A 25,079-nucleotide genomic window follows, 5' to 3' on the forward strand; every position below is an offset into this window, starting at 1 on the left:
ACCGGCACACCTGAGCGCTGTTAGCTCCCCCTCCCCGAGGGGCCTCCGCCCCAGCCAGTCCCCGATGGAATCGCCAAGGTGTTCAGTGGCCAGAGAAAATATGAACATGGATTCAGAAGTCCAAAGAAACACAGGTCTTTGTGCCCAGTCAGAAATTTGATTTCAGTCAATGAGGCTGTGAACCCAGTCAGAAAGCAGACGAAATAAAACTTGCTTTTGTTAATGGCTTTCACTTTTCTAATTGAGTTCCTAGAAGGGTCACATGCCATTTAAAATCAAACACTAGTTCCCAGAAACTTGACCCTTGGAAGCTAGTGGAGGGTCTGTTTTTCATGATTCTCAACCATCCCAACAGGAGGCTTAATAAAAAGCAAGTGTCAGGCCAAGGCCAACTAGGGCTTCAGGGAGACTTTTGAGGGAAAACATTTCCTTCACGGGGAGATACTTTCCAGGAGCTTAGATCAGCCAGTTGGCAATTAGAACAGCTTTTGAAGTGGAAGAAAAAAATGTTAGGTACAGGAGAGATTCATGGCAACTTCTGATAATTATCTTACTAGTATAAAATGCTGGTTGAAACTGCACAGTAACCTCAAGGAGGGCAATTAGAGGAGATTAAAGACTAAAAGAGCAAAAATGCCATTGTCTAGGTTGGCTACCGAGAAACAGCAACCCACAAGGCCCCGGGGCTGGGGCAGCCAGAGCAGCGAACTCACCACCACAGCCATCCTGCTTGTTGGTGTTTGGCGAGAGCTTGAGCTCAGTCATTTGAACAGGCAACGAATGGCCTGCGCTGCTAAATCACAAGGAAGGACTTCAAACTATGGGTACCAAGAAAGGAGGGGAACTGCCAGAAGCAACTGACTTACCACCACCACCACCACCACCACCTTTGAAAGCAGTAACATCCAGACTTTGAGGGGCTCCACATGCTTTTCTGACTGCTGTGATGGGACAATCTGGGAAAGTTTTTGGTGCTGAAAACACCCGATTGAGCCTTCCTCTACCATCTTAATATTGGGGGCCCAGAGTCCTCAGATTCACAGCCAGACCTCTTCTAGCTCCCTCTTCACATGTAAGTATGGTCTCCTACACCTACCTCTTCCAGGTACAGGGAAGGAACAAAAAGTTAGCATCAAGGAGGGATTCTGTTCAACTTATCCAAATTCAATTTTGCAGTAGAGAGGAAAAGACTTACACAGCCAAAAACACGCATGGGACCAAGGTCAGTGCTCCGATGAGACAGGCTTGCATGGAATGAGGCACACAGCGTGATCTGAGTAGCAATTCCAGAAGCTTCCCGTGCTAATAGAGAAGTCCTAATTATACCTCATCACATGAATTTGGATGGACACACAAGGACAGACATGGACACACACACACACACACAGAGCAGCCACACTCAGATCTGCTTCTTAATCCCTGCAACCTCCCCACCAAGTCTTCAGCTGGGCACTCTGCACCACCGGGTTTCTAGGGCTAGAGCTCTGGATCGCAGGCAAGCTGATGTCTTTTCATTAGAAAAACAAGGATTTAGCCGGGAGCAGAGCTGTGACACTGCTCACATACCTTCCCTAAATTCGGTTCTGTTAGGGTTTTTTTTGGACAAGATTTAAAGCAATTATCTGGACATTATTTTTTTTTTGAAATGTAATTAGAACACTATTGTTTATACAATATTGAAAAAATACAATTTTTTATTGTTTGAACTCAAATCACCACCCAGCACTTTAAGCCTACCCTAAGTCGCACCTACAATAAGTTATAGCACAAGCAAACTGCTAGTTCAGCAGGTAAGCAAGTTAGACAGTGCCAGCAGAGACCCTCCCCCCCCAAAGTAATGAGAAGACAACGTGCTAGATAAGAGTTAAAAGTACACCATCACATGTTAAATAGTTAATACTACCCTTCCAACAAGCCACAAATGCTAGATAACTCAGTACGGGTAACTAACCACAGCCCTACATAACCGCACTTGCAATTTTTTTTTTTTTTTGAAAGAAAACCTTTTGCTTCATGCCCGTAATTAACATAAAATAAGTAAATTCTTTGTCTTTTTTTTATTTAGGAAAATAATCATGCTAAAAGCAAGTTGTACTTTATATAGATTTTCAAAGAAAAGATTGTGCTTTTTGAATAAGATAGGGTATCTTCCAACCTCATTGACTCAAATCTTGTGGAATATAGCACTTCTAAACTAAAAACACACATCAGAAAGAAAAATTAAATTATCCCAGTGGGACATTCAAAAACTGTCTTTAGGAGGTTTTAGGATTGGCTATTTCTGCTCTTGTCCTATTGGTTGCGCCATGAAAAGAACGCAGAGGTGCCATTTGGAGCTCTCCAAATTCAGCAGGCGACACTTGGGTTGGAAGGAAACTCTGCTGGCAACCTGGACATATGGTTAGCTGAGTAAACATTTCATTAGCAGGCATTTTACACTGTCTGATTTCCTCTTAACATATACAGAAGAGAAGGCTTTCTGCCTTCAAAACCTGGCTTACTACTACATCGTATTTCTGAATCCTTTCCTCTCTTCAGTCACACTCTGAAAAAAGCTGTGTTTTCCCCAGGTAGAGTCACTTTGGGTACAAGAAACTTTATTTGTTCCAATGATTACTCATTTGAAATTCAGAATGTGTGTTGGGTCTAAAATACCCATTTCCCACTCCCACAAGCAGATGATGACCAGGCCGCCGCCAAGAGCAGCAGCAGAGGGGAAACCGAAACCAAGGCGTGAGTGACAGCACCCAGGAGTCACGCCACCAGACGGGTCTTCTTCCAGAGTCTAATGGTCCACTGATCGGCTGTCCGAGGCGGGGGCCATCTCTTGGCAGGTGAAGATTAACTTTGTAACCTGTCTAAGCACAATTCACACACACCCCAAAAAACCAAACAAACCCCCCAAACAAAAATAACCCACAACCACCCTCAAATGTAAAGCTCTTAGTCCAGGGCAGCAGCCAGCAACAGGATGAGGACGTGACTCTGCGCGTGCCGACGGGAGGAGACATCTTCCCGGTCGCCTTTCTCTTCCTGTCCTGTCCTCAGAAAAGGTCTGCCTTACAAACTCTACCCCAGGAGAAAGGATCAGGCTCAGAAAACGCTCTCCAAAGGTTCTCCAAAGCAACGCACTCGTGGGCTGCAGGGCCGGGTAGCCAGAAGGGCGGGAATCTACACATAAAAATGTACTCAAAATCCGAGGCAAAAATTGTTTTAGGTTTCATTACTCCAATTAGCTCCCTGTTTACACGGTTACTCCACAGACACGGGGCCACGTGGGAATCCGGGTGGGAGCGCCGACTCCGGCGTGGCTGGCTCTCAGTGCTCCCACCGCAGGCCTTCTCCCCAATTTTTTTCCTTTCCATTTTGAAAAAGCACTATTCTATCTTCACATCCAAGAGCTGGTTGGTTTGGTTTGTTTCTTTGGAACCATCAATAAAAGAAGCAACTTTTTCCTGTTATTTTTACTCATTTCTATCTATCAGAGCGGCTATTTCTTTTGACAGTTCAGTAGCACACAGGCTGACTTGGCCAAATGGACTTATGAATGCATGCATTCGGACCGCATATTGCTACCAAAATGGAATGTGGGAATATGCTATGCACCTCAGGTTGAGAAATGACCAAGAAATCAAGATCTAAAGGGTGATATATAATATATATATATCAATGCTATTATTCATAAAAACCTTGTTTAGTAATAAAAAAAATTGCTTTGTTTAAATATGAATATTATAGTCTGCTTCTCATGGTTAGGAAATAATAGTCTTTCTGAAAAGCAGGTGCTTTTTCTACTACAACTCCATATCCTGGGCCTCATCTTCCGAAAAGTCAGACATAGAACTCTCCGACGAGCTGTCACCGGTGCCCTCTTCCTGCTCTTTCAGTGCCTCCTCCGTTGCATATTTCTGGATGTACTCTGCACAGGAGACAGGGATAAAGAAAACACAAGGGCAGTGAGCAGGCAGGCATGCGCTTCGGCGACCCCAAAGTTGGCAAGTCTCAGGGAAGTCCAAGCTCTCCTTCCGTGTCGGGGGTGAAAAGACGACAGTTGTGGTCCTGCAAACTGAGGGGAAGACTTTGGAGCTTATGCATTTTGCCCCTATTAGTGAGAGAGGCAAAGCAGAACACAGGCGTCATAGAGGAATACGCTGTATCACCATCCCAGAGCTCCCTTGGGCCAATGCCTCCCGGACAGATGAACACCTACCAGGAGGACGAATGCCCACCGATGGACGTGGGCAAGGCAGCCGAGCGCCCTGACGCCTTGAGGCACGGCACGGGAAGGTCAGCAGACAAACAGGACGGTGGCTGGCTTTCAGCAGCCTCCAGCGCTCCAGCCTTCCTTGCTGGCTGACCAGTAGGGTCGCCCTCCTCCAGGCTTGGTGGGTTAGGAAAATGTGATCCCTGCACTTTCTGTTAACTTTCTCGATTAATAAAACCATTCACCTCCCAGACAACACTGGACCAGTTATGATTCCATAGTAATTTATAAGGAAATCCCCCATCATTTTTAGATTTTCAGTTCTATAATCATAGTCAGCCCAAATCTATTATTTTAGAAATATTTTAGTTTAAGCAGATCCTGCCTGTCAGGCTTTTGAAGCAGCTGGTAAAGATTTATGCTCCAATAACTGAGGCTGAAAAACTGCTGAATAAACAATTAAACTTGTTTGTAAAGTCTTTAAGTGCATACTGTTCTCAAGTAAATAGCCAACACACAATATGAGAGACATTTAGAATCCTATGCAAAATTACAGCAAGAAAAAGAAAGCCCAACATATCCCCATGTCCTTAAGCTTTGTTTTTCTTCCCATGGAATTACAGGGACTAAATGAAAGAGGAAGGTAAATGGCCAAACGGGCTTGCCAAATTTGAATAACTTAGGGCAGGAACCTAGATAAGAGTATTTTTAAAAAATATTTTTAAAGGGTTTTTAAAAAAAGAAAGTGACAGACCACATATGGCCAAATATGGCCCTTCACAAAAGAAGTTTGCAGATTTCTGACTTAGAGTCCTACAAATCCTTAGTTACAAAATTTTACATTGAGGTAATGAGTTTGAAAAAAAAAAAAAAAGCCCCTAACTAGATAGAAACTGAGCTTAGTTCACCTTTTAGAGTGAGAAGAATGTTTATTAATGCCCTTGGGATTTTATTTTTACTCTTCAATGGGTTGGCTATTTTGTTTCTTCCTTTGTAGGGAGGCCTCCCCTCCTGGTTTTACGCTGTCAGCTTTCTTAGGGATACGCAGGGAGACACACGTGTATTAAGTGCTGACAAGGATAAGGCCTTTCAGAAGAGAGAAAAATGAAGAGCAAGGTGACTGATGAGCAGGAGAAACAGATGGAGAGAGAAGTGCCATCAGAGGGAAGCACAGAGGAGGGGACTCCGCTAGAGGGCCAGGAAGGAGTCACCTCTGCGCTGACCCCTTAAAGGCTGCTGCCGTAGCAGCGCAGGACTGGCAGGAGGCTCGCCAATCTGGGGAAGCCAGAGCAGTGCCGAAAGTGCAGAGGGAGAAGGCAGTGGCTGGCGTGGCAAAACTCAACACTGAGAGAGAACTACATTTGCATTCTTCCTCAAAAATTTTTGAAGCAAATAAGGCAACATGTACAGATTTATCTAGAGTTGGATGGTGGGATGCATGGTTAAATTATCATCTGTTTTTCTGCAGTGCTGAAACTTTCCCTAAGGAAAAGAATGTAGTTGGGGTATGAAATTCATCCCATTTTACTGTCATATATCGATGCATTTAGAAGAATAAAGGAAAAGATGCAGGTCATACACAGGAGCAGAGAACCGGGAATGGCAAGCTAAGATGCCACTCAGTGAAGGTTGAGCTGGGAAATGACATCTCAGACAGTTCAACGATGCCCTGTTCTACAGGCAGTCCAACATTTACAAGGTCAAACAGCATCAACTCAATGTGAACGCGGATACTGTTTGTGGTAAGAAAGGGCGCATGCACCAACCTGCGTGTGATGTCGGGCGTGGAAATGTCCGATGGGCAACTTGGGAGTGAGGTTGTATCTAGACACATTTTTGGAAACCATCCACTTGGAGGGGATTACCTGAATTGGGAGGGGCAACTAGGATTCCCAAGGGGTGGGGGAGGAAGGGCCTGAAGGAGCAAATCTTAAAGAGAATGACCGTGTTTGAGAATGGAACAAGAAACGTTTTCAGAAAGGCAGGAGGTAAAATACCAAAGCTGGAGAGAGGTCCATGAAAACTGGTCTTGAGAAGGGTCCAAAATATTAGGAAGAAAAGAGATCACAGATTCAGTATAGGAGGGGAAACAAACTAGACCTCACCAGTTTAAGGCAAGGAAGGAAGAAGTTTGAAAGTGACAGGAAATAAACAGCAAGACCTCCTGAAGGAATCCACGGAGAAGGAGCAGACCTAAGCTTCCTAAGGGCGATGCCTCTGAGAGTCTAGGGAAAGAGGAAGGCCCAGGAGGGAGGAGATACATGGGAGAAAAGAGTCCTAGGCTGGTGCAGGGAGTGAGTCTGAGAAATAAGCCAGACACCTCTTATTTCCTGTCGGAAGGAACAAACAAAAGATGGGGATGGATATATAATCAAGTATGTATAGCAGAAAGGTGGGGTGAGCTCAGGTCTGACAGCCATGATTTTCTCAGGTTACCAAGGAAGACAAAATGATAGCCAACATTAACATTTCAGAAAGCTAAAGCGAGCCGTTCTACGATAAAAATGCCGGCTGGGTTCCTTTTCCAACTGGTACTATAGCAGACATGCACTAAAAGGGGAACAGCGTTGAACTACTGTGGCATAATGAGCGTCAGGACTACAGAGATGTGCTCCGCACCGAGGCATCTGGGCCGCAGGCACTGTCAAGTGATTCCTTTGTCAAATTTTTAATACAGTCTCATAATAGAATTTCATCAGGTTGAAACTGCCTTTTTTTTTTAATAGAGTTTTTTTTGGGGGGGGCTATCTAGATATTCTGCTGCATAAACCAGATCATCTGCAAAGCACCTGAAACCTAAGTAAAATAATTAGAGTAGATTTATTTCTACTTTATCTCAACAAAAGTACCAAACAATACCCTGTAGAGACCACAGATGATGAGACAACAGAAGGAAAACCATGTTCCATCAGGAGCCCCACAGGCTCCTGTTTGTCTCCTACCTGCACAGTTCAGAACGGAGACCTATATGTTCAAGCTCTCATAAATCATTTCTACTACCATCCCTTGCAAATGTACCCCAGAGGGGGCACATGCTTTGCAGATTATCTGATGTTCTGAACTGCTAGGCGGCTGGGCAAGTACTGCTAAAAATTGGGTATATATCAATGCCTTCCATTTGTTAAGAAGAACAGGCCTATTTCCATGGACTTTGGATTCTCTTCCTTTTTGTGGAATGTTATGTATCCAGACTTTTCACTGTGAAAGCTCTCACGCACACGCAGAGCAAGAGGACCTCATGATGGGCCCCAGTAAGCCGGGGTGAAGCTTTAAACGTTCTCTGCGACTGCAATTTCCTTTCCGTGAAAGTCATGCCCCATTAGCATGTAAACTGCTTGAGAATGGGAAAACAGGATTCTGCATCCTAAAGGGTGAGGACACTAGTGCGACCGTCACTAACACATTTCTAACTTTAATAGTACATTTCAAGTTTTAATAGACAGTTCCCACACCACCAGGGCACTGGGGCCATGACCTGCAGTCGGGGAGAAATGGGCCTGGAGGAAAACATCTCAGAGTAACCGCACACCAGTGTGGGACCAAGAAAGGAAGCCGGCTGGGTGTTTTTAATTCAACAGGTAAAATGACATAATTTTTAAAAAGTCTAATGCTAGATTTTTTCTAGCCGTTATTTTCCCAGCTCCCAAAAGTAACTGTTTTCCTGAGGGCCAGGATACCAGTCTATAAACAAATGTGAGATTATACCTTTCAATTCATACTTTATTCTCAGGTCCGATTTTCTAATTTTACAAGACAAGCGGAAGCCATGCAGGCAAAGGCTCTTTTGAATGGGTGTCTACAGGGATTTCTGGCAGGGTTCCATTTACAACACCCAACAGTTAACCCTCCCCCTTTCTCATCTTTCCTTCTCCTCCTCCTCTCTCCTTCCCTTCTTCCTTGCCCCCCAGCCTTTCAAAGTCTGCCTCTAACCCTGGGAGCTACAGAGGCTGTTGAGCTCTGCTCCAGCCAGCAGCTGAGAAAAATCATTAGTAACTAAGAGGCAGTTACTAAGAGGGATGATTAATGATCAAAGCCCAACAGACTTAAATTCTTTTGTCTCCAGGTTAAACTACTTGCTTTCTTACCTTTAATTTTCTGCTTGTATTCTTCTGGTCGGTGGAGGTACATGGCTGCAGCATCACCATTGAGAGGGTCTATGGGGTTAGGATAGGCCAACAACTGGGGCAGGAAGGACTCAAATATATTGGTAAGATCTGGAAAAACAAACAGAAGTGCATCACGCACAGAACAAACAAGTTCGCCTAGAATTCACTTCTATTCAGCAGTCAAAACTGCTTACGTTCCTAGATATTTAACCACATGGAAGTGTGCCCATCACATGTGATCTCCATTACATATTCCTTTCAATACCAACTTAAAAAATTTTTAAGTTACTTTTAATTTGAAGGACCAGATAAAGGTATACCTTATATTCACTTTGAAAGGTGACTGCCCCAATTCAAATTCATCTCATTTTTTAAACTGAGATTTTAGAAGTATTACGTAGTTTATTAAAACTTGTGCCCCAACAGTCTACATTCTTAAAAAATGAGGAGTTAATTTATTAACATGGCATTTTCCTACAGCTTTGGAAATCCCCACTCTGGAAAAAAAAAAAAGTGGGGATCCAAACACCAGATCTCAAAAGAACTGAACACAATTTTAGAGGTCTTGACATTTAATTCAATTCTCGTAACTTCTAATTAAGATAAATATAACCAGTTATTCAATTATTCTGGGTAATGAGGGTAAGAGCCTATATGGACCACTTAAAATCATAAATGAGACAGGTAAGTACATATTTATTGCATTTCTTAATAAACATCTGGTAACACCCTTCTTGCCAGATTCACCATAAGGTGCTGGGTCTACACACATACTTGACAAAAACCCTGCAGTGACCAGCGTTTCATTGAGCAGGCCCTGAAAACCTGTAAAAGAAACCACGTGTCCCCATTACCTTCTGAGATGCTGTGACTTCCACCCTACTTGCCCCCAGTCACTGGAGAGTGAACTGAGGAACCTCAGTGCTTCCACTTCTCTGCACTATTCTAGTTACTCTGTCACGTTAAAGGAGACACTTCTCTTTCTGGGGGGAGTGCTAATGTAACATTAAAAATATTGTTTAATTTATTCTGCTCTTTAAATGGACTTTTTAAGTATTACAGACGGGTATCTTGTCAAGCCCCATCACTGTAAATTAGCTCTCACAGCTGGGGTGATTTTGCTCCCGGAGGACGTCTGGCCATGTCTGGAGAAAGTTTTGCTTGTCACAACTGGGGCGGGGCAGGGGGGCCGGCGGTGCTGTGAGTGTCTAGTGGCTAGAGGCCAGGGATGCTGCTGAGCATCCTACAATGCACAGGTCAGCCCTCACAACAAGTAATTACACAAACCAAAACATCAGTCGTGCTGAGGTGGAGGTACCCTGCTCTAGAAAAAGGGATTAGCAAACTTTCGTAACGGGAGATTGAATACTACAGGCCGTGGGCCACATCCGGCCTCTAGTAACTACTCAACACTCAGCTCTGCTGTGGTAACGCAAAAGCGGCCATAGGTAAGAGGTAAACAAACAGGTGTACCTGTGTCCCAATAAACCTTTATACAAAAACACTGGCACCCAAAGTTTGTTGACCTCTGCTCTAGAAAATCCAACAAACAGGAGGCGGCTCTTCCTTGTCACTGTGAAGTTACAGAACTGAGCACGTCAGAGAATAAGCTGGAGCCGCGCTCTTCAACAGAACTTTTGGCAATCATGGAAATGTTCGAATCTGCACTGTCCGCCACGGAAGCCGCTAGCCCCATGTGGCTACTGAACACACGAAACGTGGCTAGTGTGACTGTGAGGAACTGGGCCATTCATTTTACTTCCTTCTCATTAATTTAAGCGCAAGCGGCCGGCAGACCCTGCAGCGGGCGGCTCAGGCCCACAGAGACGGACGCAGGGGAGAGTCCCCCAGCAGCAGGCACAGGCCTGTGCTCGTGCAGAGATCCTAACAAACAGCAGCGTCGCCTCTGATCCCAAGTTACAAACTTGGTATTATTACAAGGACTGGGCTATTTCATCTTCATAAAGCTAATTTTCCAAAGAATCACATTACAGAGAGATTCCTATGTATCAGGAAACAAACGCAGAAATTCCTAATCAAAAAAGAAAAAAGAAAAAAAAAAGTCTTCCAAGATAACCCCCAACCATCTGCAGTAGGATTTTCACTGCCTTTTACTTGTAACATTTCTAAAAAGGAAGCAGCATATACAACAAGCCGGTCATACAAAACCATTGAGCCCTGGCTGGTGTGGCTCAGTGGACTGCAAACCAAAGGATTGCTGGTTCGATTCCCAGTCAGGACACATGCCTGGGTTGCAGGCCAGGTCCCCAGTTGGGGGCACGTGAGAGGCAACTGTGCATTATGTTTCTCTCCCTCTTTCTGCCTCCCTTCCCTTCTCTCTAAAAATAAATAAAACATCTTTAAACAAAACAAAACATTGAGAATAATTTGTCAAGGCTAAGGGACAGAGAAAAATGCGTATGCACTCATGCTGAGTGGTGAAAGCCCATAAAACGGTATGCTCTCTACAATTACAACCATGTACAGCATGTGTACACAGAATATTTTAAAAGTTATGTCAAGGCAATAGGCTAGTAATTTCTACTTTTCACACTTCAAATGACATGTTATTCTTTTTAACCTTTAAAAATACCATTCTCCTATAAATATGTCCTTTCTACCTTATGTTTGACATATTTAATAAAACATGACAAATCTGAAAATTTTTTTCTTTTCATCCTTGGGTGGGTGGGTTAAGACAGTGGCAGAAAAATGCCAAAAGGTAAGCAAGTAGGAAAAATAAGGAGTGTGGAAGTTTTACAAATTAGACATGATCCCTGAGCAGAGAAAAGTTGTGAAGAGTTACAGTAACACTAATAATAGTAATGGCAATGGCAGAGCAACAGTTTATACCCACACAGCACTCACTACAAGCCAGGCGCGCGCCAGCAGTTTGCACAGATACTCTTCATTCACTGCAGCCAATGAGGTAGGTCCCACTACTATCTCCATGTTACATGTGGGGAAACTGAGGCGGGAAGAGGTGCGGTAACTTGCCCAAGGAGCTGGGTTTCAAACGTGGCCCTATCCAAAATGCGGCCTCTGTTACTGGATCAACTGAACACGGACTGTCTTCACTCCGTGACGGCACGAGTGGCCCAGGGCTCGGCAGCAAAATCGAATTCCCTCTGAGATGGCCACTCCCTCCGCAGAGCAAATTCACAAATTCAAGGCCAGCAGGATGGCCTCTGAGTGTTCAGGTGTTTCTGTGACTGAGCTTCCTGATATTTCAGAGGCAGTGTGCTTGTTTTCAAGTAGCTCAACCATAGGAAGCAGCCCAAGGCTGTTCACAGATACCCGCGCTCGGTGAACTGGGGCTTCTCCCGCCCCGTGCTCCCTACCGGTGCTGCTCAGAAGGATGAGCAGCTGAGTGTTCCTATCACACAACAACAAAACCTTTAAAAAAAGTTCGGGTTTTACTTGCTTTAAGTAATGTGCAGAAGTGCTTCAGGACAGGACTCAAATATTGCAGACAGCATGTTTCATAACTCGTGTTTCGTGTGTTCCAGGAAGAGATTTTATACCCTTCCTCACCACTTTCAAGTTTTTCAAGCTCCCAGTATATGGCTCTGCCTGGGTCCTTGTACCGAACAAATAAAAGAACACTCAATTATTGGTTCTTGCTTCCTGTATCTACTGTCTTCCTGCCTTAACATACTTTTGATCCATTTTACAGATGCTGAGTCACATCTGTAACAGAGATGAGCAGAAAAGGGAAAGTATGCAGCCCAGTTTCAGGTAAAGATGGCAGCTTTGGAAGGCCAGGATGTAAAAACAATGAAGCATTCTTGAAAATGGCTAATAGAGTGATTACTACCAACAGGGTCCTCCACATAGAAATCTCTCTCAAACGTGCAGATCGGCACAAAATCTTCTTTCAAGATAAGTATGTTGGCAGAAGAGACCTAAACTATAAACAAAAATTGAAATAAAGATACTCATCTTTGGGGGGAAATCCATCATAGTGAACATTTCTCCCCGAGAATTATTAATAACAATAAAAGCATCTATCATTTTGTCCTGACTGGTGTGGCTCCAGTTGGCTGGGCACTGTCCTGTAAAGCAAAAGGTTGCCAGTTTGAACCCCAGTCAGAGCACAGGCTCTGGGTCCCCAGTTGGGGCATGTACGATCGGCAACCGATTGATGTTTCTCACATGGATGTTTCATTCCTTCTCTTTCTCCCTCCCTTCCCTTCTCTCTAAAAATAAATACTGTAATAAAGTCTTTAAAAAATAAATCTATCACTCCGAAAGTCTTTTTTGAAAAAAAAAATAACCTTCCCCTTTTTGAAAGGGAGAGAGCCAGACATGGGTCGCCTAAAGGAGAGATTACCATCAGCAGCTCCATTACTGGCTACCTTCATTTTTAAAGAAAGTCCCAAGATTCCTGAGAAGTATGGTTTATGATGAACAAACAGCTTTTCCTTTTTGCCTTGGACTAAATCAGCACTTACCAAAATGCAGTCCATTAAGTCTGACTCTTTAGCCTGATCTTACTAGTATTCATGCTAACAATATTACAATACTCATACCTCTGTTTAGGTACATAAACTAATCATTTATATTCAGTTAACTTTTAAAAACACTCAAGTCACACTGATCTCTCACCTAAAGCAAGATCATTTACCCATTCAGTCAAGAGCAATAGTTTATGGGTGAATCTAGGCCCTGGCTGTTTGTCCATCAGATTTAAGTGAGGAGTATTTTTACAATATGCAAGCTGAGGTCTCATACATACCCCAGGAACTCCGATTTAGGATTGACTGGTGCGTGCGTGTTTGCATGCGTGCGTGAGATTTAGGATTGACCGGTTGGCGGGCGGGGGGAGTGTGTGTGTGTGTGTGTGTGTGTGTGTGTTACAGAAATGCACAGCCAGAAAAAACACTACTGACCCTATGCAACCCCTAACCCCAGAGACCAAATGAGAAGAGGGTTATTTGCTTGCGGGTTCTTTGGCTCCAGAGAATGTTGTCTTGGTAGCTAAGCTGCAGAAGAGAGGCTCTAGCTGAGCAGCCTTCTCTGACCCTTTCATCATTGTCTGCATACCCTTTAAGTAACCACCACTCCTCCAGGTGGAGGTATTCCAAACCATGGGCAGGAAAAAGTGGATCCATTTTAGAGGGCTATTAAAGGGCTGCTTTAGAGGAGAACAGGCAGAGGCGGACATTACTGAACACACTGTGCACAGTGGGTAGAGCAAATTCCATTAGGCCGAACTGTTTCCAGCAAAAGGGGAGCTGGCTCCTTGTGGTGAACATGAGGGAAACCCTAGAAGATACTAAATCTAATCTCAGACCCTCCACTGCCTGGTTCTTTGACCTTGGGCACGTCTCTTCCTCTCCGAACCTCCATTTCTTCACCTACAAAAAGAACTGTAATACTGCAGTTCCTTACAAGGAAGAATTACATGTTGCTAAAAATGACTATAATAGACTTCAAAGTACATCCAAGAGGACCAAATATGCTTATTTTCGTAGAGTAAAAATTTCACCTACCTGTATACCTTAAGGAATTCATGTGAATTAAAATGAGTTATGCCGGGGCGGGGGCGTGGAGCACCGATTCTTAAAGTAAAGCGACCCTACTCCAGGTGACTTACAAAAAGATGTGCAATTGCTTAAAGGAGAAAACATGGGAGGGGATGAATCACTCATCTCATGTTTTATTCTTGGCTGTTTATGAACCAGTGACCATGAGTTATTTCTTCTTCCTTTATTTTCTTTGAAAATCCAAATGGAAACTCTTGTAAACATGCTGCTGTGTTTAAGTTAAAACCCCTCGGACGCCTGAGGTTCACGTGGTCTGCCCCACCCGAAAGCACAACCACGACGCAGGCAGTCCTCGCAGAGACTTCAACTTGTACGCTTCACAACCGTTTGTCAGATGTAACATCCACCGCGCTTCAACTCAGAAAACACCACTATCACACAGCGCAGTCACGGCCAGGAGCTCAGAACCACCAACGCCTTCTCAAGTGCCACCTCTCCCCCGACTTTTCCAATTCTACTCGTCTCCCAGATGCCCAATGCCCTCGGTTCCTTCTTTTTAAAGCCAAACAAACCACATACAGAAAAGCTTGTTTGGAAAGACATCAGTAGGGTGAATTCTGTGGTCTTTGTATTTTAAGATTTCACTTCATACGCTCTCACTCTGGGAAGCTCACCATCTTAAATAAGCCTATGCTAATAACTACCAATTCTTTCTAATCAGTCCTTTATAGTTCTGGCTTCAGCACACTGGACGTGTCTACAGTTATTTCCCTGAAAACCCATTCCTTTCTCCCAGTAGTTAGGCTGCCTCCAATACCCTGTTCCTTGGCTCCAGACCTCTGGGAGGACCACGGTCAGGCTGCCCTCCTTTCTCCCACGTATCAGTCAGTTTCCTAGACCTCTACTGGTCCTAATAAAATACATCGAGTTCCTCTTCTGTTTCCCCTGCCATCTAACTGTGTCAGGCTCAATGAATCATTCCAGCCGCGGATCAGGACAACCCTCTGCTAGTGGCCTTCCAGGCTGTAAACTTTTGCCTTTGTAACCGGCTTCCTTAAAACAATCACTCAGGTCATTTTTCATTAAGACCAAGTTAAGTTCCCCTTGCTTTCCTTCACAACTCTTCATATTCCAGAATCATACTATCCAAGCAAATTTATATTTCACTGCCTCTCTCCCCTCTGGAGAAGGGGCCCTGGCTCCCCAAGTTGTGAATTAATGAGCTACCACCACTCCCTAAGGCATTCAACTGTTCTCTAATTCAACAGGGAGCGGGACTGAAAGGAGAGAAGAAAACACAAAAAGATGGGCAAACATCACTAGGAGGTGATTCGATGATTTGCTTTGGGACTTACACAGATCTCTTCGCCTGGGCTTTTGGTCATTATAGTTGAAACCAATGGCTAAGTAAGTTGGGATCACCTGGGATTTCATGTTATTCATATCCTTGATTTACTACAGAAAATCAGCAGCTGACCTTTCAAAATCTCATTAATTGACTTTTGCTCATCTTATAAGGAACTGCAATTAATTCATCATGAACTGCTAATAAGCAAGACATGAATTTATAATGTATTCAAAATAAAATCCAACCATAAAATTCCATTTCATTCATTCAACAAGTTTTTTTGGGGGAGGGGCTATTCCCTGTATGTATGAGAAACATATATCCAAACACACACGCAGCCAATTCTGCAGGTAAGACTGAAACAGGGCAAATAAAAAAAATTTCAGGTTTCATTCAATTATTTAATAATTTGGGATTCATGAATAGATCTTTATTTTTCTACTCTTTTATCAGCTCCTAAGAAGTTACAATCTTAACAATGGGTTTGAGTGTTTTTTACTTTAACTTTCTCCTGTTTACAGTCTGTGAACACTGAGAAACAGGGACATTCTACATGTCGCTCATCAGCTGGAGGGTTAGGTTAGCACTGCCTCTGACCAAGCAGTTGGTATGTACGAAAAAGACATGGTCCCCAGCGGGCTTGGCAAAGACAGGCATTCCCTCGGGAACCTCAATAAAGCCTACCAGGAGGGATGCCCTAGGCTGGGAAGGACATGAAAGAAGAAATGGCTTTGAGATCTAAAATAACACTCTCTAAAATAACTATTTCGAACCCGTCTTCAACGAGGAAAGCTTATTTCTGTAGCTGCTCTGAGGGCATGCCTGCGGCGGGCGGAGGCAGGCCGCCATGGAGACTTCCTGCAGCACGCGGGCAGACCCAGCTGGCCGGGCTGCCTGTGCTGTATTCGCTTTACCGAGTGCTAACACGCTGCTAATGGAATAATATATCCAGCCACCAATCTGCTAGACAACAAATTCAAGAATGTATCCAGTTACTTAATTGAGAGGGTTTTTCTGTATGGATAAAATGTACAAAAAGTCTGAACTGATCAGATTTGGTTATGTTCTCATGTTGGTCTATGGGGATTTTTAAAAGACAGAGTAAGGTCTCCTGAAAAGGGTCATGCAGGCAAAAAACAAAGCACCTCCCTCCTCACACCTCTCTCTCTCTCTCTCTCAAAAAAAAAAAAAAAGCAATTAGTAAGAATTAATAAATATTAGATATTCAAAAAATTTTTGCAATATACGAATATACTTAATCTCACTTGCAGTAGCATTACAGTTTTTAAGTATTCCAAGCCAAAAAATAGGTATTTCTGTTCTATGTGAAAAAGCGCAATGTCAGAGATGGAAGGTACTAGACCCTGGAGGAATACCAGATACATTCTGCTAAGTGCCAGATTACCAACCAGAGGTATGTAGTTACATAACATGATCAGTTCAAAGCATTCCACCAACTGGGAGAGTCAGTTCCCAACCACTGCCTAATGCAGATCCCTCTCCACAACGTGTTTTAACTACAGAGCTCTGCAGAGAAAAACGAATGCTAATACTTAGGTTAGAATGAAGAAAACAGGCTCTTTCATAAAAAATCCCCTCGGTTGCCATGTCAATCTCAAAACATTAGCCACCTTACTTAGGTGTTCTTCAGAGGTCATCCTAGTTCAAACATGGCATGACCCTAATTACGTAGAACAATTGCAAGCTAAAACATGGTAATAGGATTTGTTATTAACCTTCCAGAAATGAGGGCAGTTAATATATAATTAACTACTTGGGTATTCTTATAGTCATACTAAAACTCATTATTAAAGTTTTTAATTACTAGATAATTTAGTTTGTTCTTAATGTCACAAAAGAGCAAGATAATGTCAGGCAATTACAAGGCCATGCGTGGGGAAAGACTTTCTTAAACACGGTGATCACAAGCAAATGAAGAGGAAACGAATCCACACAATCACAAATGAATCCTGAAACTACAGCCCCTAAGAAAGTAGAACAAAGTTGTGGCTGTCTTTCATAGCCTGGCTCAGGTCCCACAGTCCACAAGGCCTGGACTGCTCCATGGTTCTAATGTTGACCACCAGTGAATACGAATGTGGTGTTTTTAATGGATTTCTGCTAAGCTGTTTAACCCAAAAGATCCCACTTGTCTGTGCATAGCTAATTAAGCTCTTGGTCCTCAGGCCAACACCACATCTAAGTATCTCCAGGCAGACAGATAAAGGAAGTGGATGATGGAGCTAAGTACGGCTGAAACCACCAAATCCAAAACTCAGCGTGTTTCTTCTTTATCTACTACCATTGACATTTCTCCCATAGTACTTGAAAGAAACTGCTCTACCTGGCTTCTCACAGAGACTCACAATGACATTCAGCTGTTCAAAGGCAGGATCGTGTTTGTGATTACAACATGGATGGATCAATAGTGGGTTTTCAAGTCTGTTCAAACAGTAGTTGCTGGCCAATCATCCATGCAGACAGATACATATATCTTTTATCTTTGTAACTACACTAAAAAGCCTGGAAACAGAGCAAACACTAATTCAAAGTAAAGTATTACTTTAAGATATGTTTACCTTCAGCCAAAATTTGAATTGTTTGGAAAGATTCACAGGCTATCTAACTGAAAAGAGAGATGGAACTAATTATTTCCAACATGGGAAAGCTTAGTCATTTAGCAGCTTAAATTCATTAGGTCACAGTTTAGCACTATTAAATAAATTCATGGTTTAAAATTTTCTAAATGCCTAGTAAAAGAAATTTTGTTTCTCTTGTCTAATTCTAATCTCAAGAGTCCCTTAAGCATTCTTTCTGTTGTAGTCAACTTCATTTGTCTGCTAAGACTCCCCAAATGACCTAAGGGAGGAAATTTCCCAAATGTTGATTGTTCTCACTAGTAAAACTAGAGGAGCATGCAGTCCATTGGCTATCAGCCCTAAGGGTGAGAATAAAATTATAAACTGCCCAATTATATAAAAAAATTGTCTTGTACCTTCCATGTCCACAATTTAATCCACAAAATAAGTAATTTATCAAGTTAGTTGAGAAATGAGTAAAATGAAAGTTGAAGAGATAAACACAATTTGCAGGGGTCAAGTATGCGAAGTATGCCTGGCCCAGACAGGTGGGAGGGAAATGAAAGCTGTATTGCCGTGAAGGTATCTGACAACCAGGAGTTCGGGTTGAAAAGATAACTGTGGATAAAATATATCTTGGAGTAAAAAAGGAAAACAAAAAAATAGAAGGGGGAGCTTAAAAAAAGCTACCTATGGCTTATAGAACGTTCCTTCCATCAGTCTTTAAAATTATAGTTGTTTTTGAAACTGAAATCCAGATCCCCCTGGCTACATTTTAAGTTTCCCAGAGCTGTTACCATTGCTGTCTGGAAGAGCAAGCAGGAAGGGATGTAAAGAAAAGATGCTATCATCCAGGAAGCCAAACAAATCAGTTTTGTCATAGCCCCTTCTACTTTCCTTTTAATGGCACAAGAGTAATAACAGAAACTTCATACTTAACATACTTAAGAGATAACTTCATACTGATGACAAGCATCTTTAGAAAATTAGCCAAAATATCCACTGTAATGAGCTATCTTGCAAGGTTAAATAATATAGACTACAGTCATACCAGTTTTGAGCTTCTGAATGAACAAACTGCAAGTCTACTTGCCAAAGAAAACCAAGATGAGAACAGGAGCAATGAGTCAAAAATTGGCTCCCAGAAACCATTTTTGGGGTGGGGGGGGAGACTGGAGGGTAGAAGAGAGGACTAAATTTGCTACAAACATAAACACTATTTATTACCAAGGTACGATATGAAAAATCTGAAATTTCAACTGGGAATTGTTGCTATACTACAAATAATGCATATTCACTGCACAGCACATGCCCTGGGGCAAAGTTAATTGCAGGAAATTTCACATCAAACTCCAGGCTCCTTACCACTTTGGATAGTAGAGGTGCTGAAAGAAGTTGCAGTTGCCAGGCTAAGCCTCTGCTTTTCAGCTTTTCAGTTATTTGTGCTAATATGCCAACTTTGTCATATTAGTTGTTACATACTAAGATTGGTCTGGGGTGTTTTTTTTTTTTTTTTGGCCTTTGAATGAAGATTCTCTCAAGAATTACAGCAAAAACTTCAGTGATTCAGAATTCACCAGTTACGAATTAATCTTCAATGCCAGAGGCTTTAGCAGTTTGTAATAAAAATTTGGTTTAGATGTCAAGATCAGTTAAGTCTGAAAGAAACAAGGTACTTTGAACCAACCCTCTCTACTAATACTTTGATATAAGTTTTATTTACCTGCTCCTAAACTATCCATAAAAGCAATTTTAAATGTACAACTTTTAAAATTTAAATAAAATACTAAAATTTTCTTGGGGAAAAGTTTGGGTTAAAGCAAAATATCAAAACAATTCTCCCATGCACAGTATACTTTGGACTACATTCTAAATATATTTCTTCTGGTTTCCTGAACTTACCTGTAATGACAGTATGCTCATACTCTTGTATTACATGGAACATTTATCAGTAACTCATACACATATATTACAGAAATCAAAGTTCATTTTGACCAATGAGGTTTAATTCATTACTTATTAAATGCTTTGCAAGGTAATACAAGGACATGTTCTAACATTTTACAGACATGATGAAACTTTAGTCGTGTTGGCCTTTTGCTTTCAAGTCTGTTCTGAACCTCTTACACCTGTTGGTGGGAATGTGAAATGGTACAGCCACTTTGGAAAACAGTCTGTCAGTTCCTCAAATGGTCCAAGAGCTACCACAATTCCACCCAGTAATTCTGCCCCTAAATAAAACACCAAGAGAAATGAAAACCTATGTCCACTCTGAATCTTGTGTATAAATATTCATAATAGCCCCAAAGTAAAAACAGCCCAAATGTCCATCATCTGACAAATGTGATACCTGAACAATGTGATATGATATCTGTACAATGGAATATCACCTGGCCATAAAAAGGAATGAACGGATACATGCTACAACATGGATGAACCTTGAAATGATTATGAAATGAAAAAAAAAGCCAGTTATAGAAGACCACGTATTTTATAATTCCATTCATAAGGAATGTCCAGGAGAGACAAATCTATAGAGACAAAAGGTAGAGCAGCTGCTGCCTGGGCCTGGGGGCCTGGGCATGGAAGGCAGGGGAGTGACGGCTAAAGGGTAAGGGGTTTCTTCCTGAGGGGACAGAAAGGCTTTGCAATGAAAATGTGGCAATGATTGTACACAACTGTGAATATACTAAAACCTATCAAATTACACACTTTAAATGGGTGAATTTTATGCATGTAAATTATAATTCAATAAATCTGTTATTTAAAAAATAATCTGTTCTGCCCTGGCTGGTGTGGCTCAGTGGAATGAGTGCTGGCCCGCGAACTGAAATCCGAGCCAGGGCACATGCCTGGGTTGTGGGCCAGGTCCCCAGTTGGGGGTGTGCAAAAGGCAACCAATCAATGTTTCCCTCCCTCTCTTCCCCTCTATCGAAAAGTATATAAATCTTTAAAAAAAAGTAAAAGAAAATTGAAAATAATAAATAAAAATAATAAAAATAATCTGTTCTGAGATGTGACGTAGTTGAGAATTGGCAAACTTCTTCCACAAAGATTTTCTGGTCAATAGTAAAAGAATTAGTTAAACTAACATCCAATTTACTTTATTGTAATTGGAACCAGCTTGTAGTATTTTGTTATGTACATTTCTAAAATGTGAATGCAGTTTAAGAAGGGACATCATTACATCAGATATTCCAGGCAGTCTGCCATGAGACATTTTTTTTTTTTTACTAAAAAAACCATCTTAAAAGGATTCCAGAGTATATCTTCTTTCTTGTTGCCTCATTCTCCGAATAAGCTGTAATTTCCCTAAAACTCTCAATGTTAAACAGTACTGGGCATGAGTAAATTCACTCATTAATTCAAAAAATATTTGCACCCACACTGCACACGGGGCACTGTTTTAGACACACATGTGTGAATGCGCGTGTACAAACAACAAAGTCCCTGCTCTTGTGGAGCTTCCAATCTAATAGGACAGGATAACAATACACAAACAATAATCAAACACTGGTTTTAAAGGCAGGTTATTAAAGCAGGGTGCTGTGCTGTGGAGGGGTATTTATTTTAGATGGAGGGGCTAGGAAAGGAGGCTTCACTAAGAAGTTATGTTTAAAGTGAGGAAAGAAGGTAGCAGCCATACAAAGATTAGGGAAGAAAGCTCCAGGCATGGGAAATAATTCTTACATGGCAGAACCAGGAGAAAAAAAGGATTAACTGTGTGCCACCGGTGACCAACTCTCCTCTGTGATCCTCATGCACCATTCATTCTCGTACAAGGGCGTGTGGCAAGGTGACCCATAGTCTGTGGCAGCAGTAAGGTGTCTCCGTACCTTAAACCTTTAAAAGGTCTCACAGCTCTTCAACAAGAGGAGGCCATCCCTGGTTAACCCCAACCTAAAGTGATCCTTCCTCCCTGTCCTTCTACCTCTCAGTGCCTGTCTGCACCACTCATTCTTTCAAACACAATGGTGCAGGGCACTCTGTTGGGAGTGCCGGGGCTTAGACAAAAAAGCCACGCACACCTCCACCGGTCTTAAGGAAGGAACTAATCTAGTAGCACAAAATACATAGGCATAACAACAAACACAAAGCAGAAAGTAAATGCAGGCCACAAAAAAAAATAGTTATAAAGTGTAAGAGTGGCCAGAGATTACTTTCAGCTTGAGCATGAGGGGAAGCTTCCTGGGGCGGGGTCCACGACAGCAGGGAGAAGCTGTGATGTATGAGAAGTCAACATGTGGGGAAGTCAACGTATCAATTTGTTGTAGCCCTAATTAACTTTAAGTGTATTTGTAAATATTTTTAGCTCCCCAACCAAGTTACAAGCTCAGGGAGAGAAGGCCTGATATTCCTTGTATTTCTCTGGGATATTTAGCATGGGATTTTGAGGAACTAGGCAATTCATTGTGGATTCACTGGAGGAGATGTCAACTTAGGCACTAAATGTGGCTTCGAATCAGATGATCCCCCAAACCTCTTTATACATCATATCACTTCAGAGTGAGATTTCTAAAAGTTTTTCTAAAAATAAAAGGTATTACAGATAAACATGTACACAATGTGCTCCTGAATATACACAGATATGCAAACATTTTTATATGTATCTCTATATCTGTATTCATCACTATACCTTAATTTCAGAACCTCACAAGATTATTTTAAACTTCTGCTAAACCACAGTTTAAACTTAAGAGAAAACTCTCTCCCCTCAACCCCCCACTGATCAAACTTTCCCATCCAGGCCTTTAAAATCCTTCCCATGCCCAATAAAACATCTTATTCAGCGAAGAAAAGCCACACAACATTTTTTTTAAGACAATGTCTCAACATCTCTCAAAAATATTCCATGGCCAAACTCACCATAGAGAGCTGTCCAAGTTTGATTAATTACATCTAGACACACAGTTCCTGACCTGAAACAGATGGAAAGAATGGCATTTTTTTAAAAATCAGGAAGTTAGTTGCATGTATCTGGCAACTAATTTTATTTATCAAAAAAAATACTTTTAATAAATAATTTAAACAAAACAAAAAACAAAAACAAAAAAGAAGAGTCATCCCAATTGGGGAAGTATGGTGAGAAGCAGAATATACAGGGTGTGGCAAAAGTAGGTTTACAGTTGCAAGTACATGAAACAATTTATTCTTGTACTATATTATTGTATATTTTCCATATGAACAACATTTAACCTATTTTCCCCCCACCCTGTATACAAAGTCTTAAGTGTCTCCTTACAGATTGAAAGGGAAAAACAGTAACTATACAGTGGAGAAACCAACAACATCTTAGCCAGGTGATGAGAATAACACTGGTAACCAGAGGCCAACAGACCTGTGTGCCTCAGAACAGGACACCTGAGGAGGACACAATCTCACTGCGTGGCTTTCTGGCCTTAAGTGCACACTCAATGTAATGGTAAGGAAACATCAGACAAACCCAAGTTGAGGGACAGTCATCTTATAAAATAATTGGTCTATATTCTTTAATAATGTCAATTTCATAAAAAGCTGACTAAAGTAGTTCCAGATTAAAGAAATGGAACAACTAAAGGCAATACTTGAGCCTGGACTGGACTCTTTACTGAATGAAAATGCTAAAAAGTACATTGCGAGAATATGGCAGTAGATTAAAAAATACTACTACATTAATATTCAGTTCCTGAATCTGATGACTACATTGCAGTTACATAAGAGAGCACCCTTGTTGTTAGGATGACTGATACACAGAAGTATTAAAGGACAATGGGGCATAATGTATGTATACAAGCTGCTCACACAGGGGTCAGAATACCCCATATTTACATGTACATGTATGTGCATGAAATATCAAAATTTAGTGCCATGACAAGGAAAAAAAGGCAGAATAATCACATATTCTAAAAAGCACTGAAAGTAACAAAATAGGAGGCACTGGTATCACATTTTAAAATATCACTAATATTAGAAGGAAAGAAAGAGATAATTATGATTCAATAACTGAAATGAAACTATAATTATTCATGTTTGCTTTATTCTTGCACTCTGAGAAATGCTTTAAGGGCTGAAAATAATAAACCTGTATTCTGAAAACAGATCTCTGAATTGTGTCTGTACAAAGAGAACAGAGATGTGAAATATTACAGATGCTAGCTGGCTATCAAGAAAATGAAGGACCCATTCATGACAATGGAAAACCTAAGCAGTCCAATAGTAGAATTGGAACTAAGTGGTTAGAATATCATATCCCTGGGACTCTATAGTTTAAATGACTACTCATACAGTCCTATCTGCTGATATAAAGCAAAAAGATAATTGAAGCTTTCATATAATGAAGAAAGAGATGAACTCTAATCAAGAGCACTTGCTGCTAAGATTTAAACATTTTTAAAGTTACTTACGCTTCATCAATGTTGGGATGGAAAATTTTATTCATGAATCCTGTAAAAAGAGATGTTAATTAGCAGCAAAAAGTATCCAGAGAACAATTAGTTTTAAAGTATTTCTGTACTGGAAACAATTTCAGAATTGGAAAAAAGTGATGATAACCATAACTCATTACTTTCCATCTTAGATCTTTGATTACTGATAAGACTATATATTCTCCTGACAACGCCATTTACTTAAAATACATTAGAGTTCTAATAAAAAAAAAAGTGATCTTTGAGAACAATGCAACTTTTTATACAAAATAATCATTAAAAGAAATTTTTTTCTGAACTATGGAAGGTACTTGCGAGAAAATTTATAGTATTAATTTATAACTAGTGCTATGATAAAAGTTAAGAAAGCTCTTCTCTGACTCTCCTCCCCAAAGGTTTATTGTTCAATCTCTAAATTTGGAGGTTCTGCATTTGCACTTCTCTTTCTGAGGCTTAGTTACTGGCATCATTCTGCTACACTGTGTGCGGAACATCAATGAAACTGTTGAAATGTTAAAGGAGTACCACTTCCAAACCACAAAGAATTTCATAAGAACAGTGACCAAAATATTTCCTTTAACTTTAGTCTACTCATTCCAGGAAACCCAGCTTTGATTAAAATTGGGGCAAACAAGCAATGAGGCAAGGAGTTAAAAAAAAAAAAAAAAATTCTGTAAGATGGCTGGATGTCAGGGATCCAAGTTTTTTGATTTATTCATTGAAAAACCAGTACGGACTTCAACAAACATATTGATACTTAAATTCCAAGGAGAAATTAATTTATTTTCTAACTTAAAGCGGGTGAGGTATATAATCAGTTTGCAGGCATGCAGATGGCAATATTCTAAAGCAGAGATCCACTGTCATTTTATCATCTTTATCAAGTTGTTTCCTTTTAAAACTTCCTTATTCCATTCCACTTTCAAAAATCAAAGTTCCTTACTGAACT

At 41.3% G+C, this 25,079-nt stretch overlaps 1 protein-coding gene across 1 annotated transcript in view; it reads right to left on the reverse strand.

The window, feature by feature from the left end:
* Positions 1-2,042: 2,042 nt before the first annotated feature.
* The window catches only part of UBE2H (ubiquitin conjugating enzyme E2 H), a 100,472-nt gene continuing 77,435 nt past the window's right edge, over positions 2,043-25,079 (reverse strand). Inside the window, exons 4-7 of the mRNA XM_054564486.1 lie at positions 24,110-24,149; positions 22,593-22,645; positions 8,290-8,418; positions 2,043-3,919 (exon numbers count right to left, since the gene is read on the reverse strand). Coding sequence (XP_054420461.1) covers positions 3,795-3,919; positions 8,290-8,418; positions 22,593-22,645; positions 24,110-24,149 — 347 coding nt within the window. The 3' untranslated portion in view covers positions 2,043-3,794. The remainder of the gene's footprint in view (positions 3,920-8,289; positions 8,419-22,592; positions 22,646-24,109; positions 24,150-25,079) is intronic.

Source organism: Pteronotus mesoamericanus, unplaced genomic scaffold, assembly GCF_021234165.1.
Source record: "Pteronotus mesoamericanus isolate MK-2021 breed Mesoamerican mustached bat unplaced genomic scaffold, CSHL_Meso_final scaffold_85, whole genome shotgun sequence".
Lineage (NCBI taxonomy): Eukaryota > Metazoa > Chordata > Mammalia > Chiroptera > Mormoopidae > Pteronotus > Pteronotus mesoamericanus.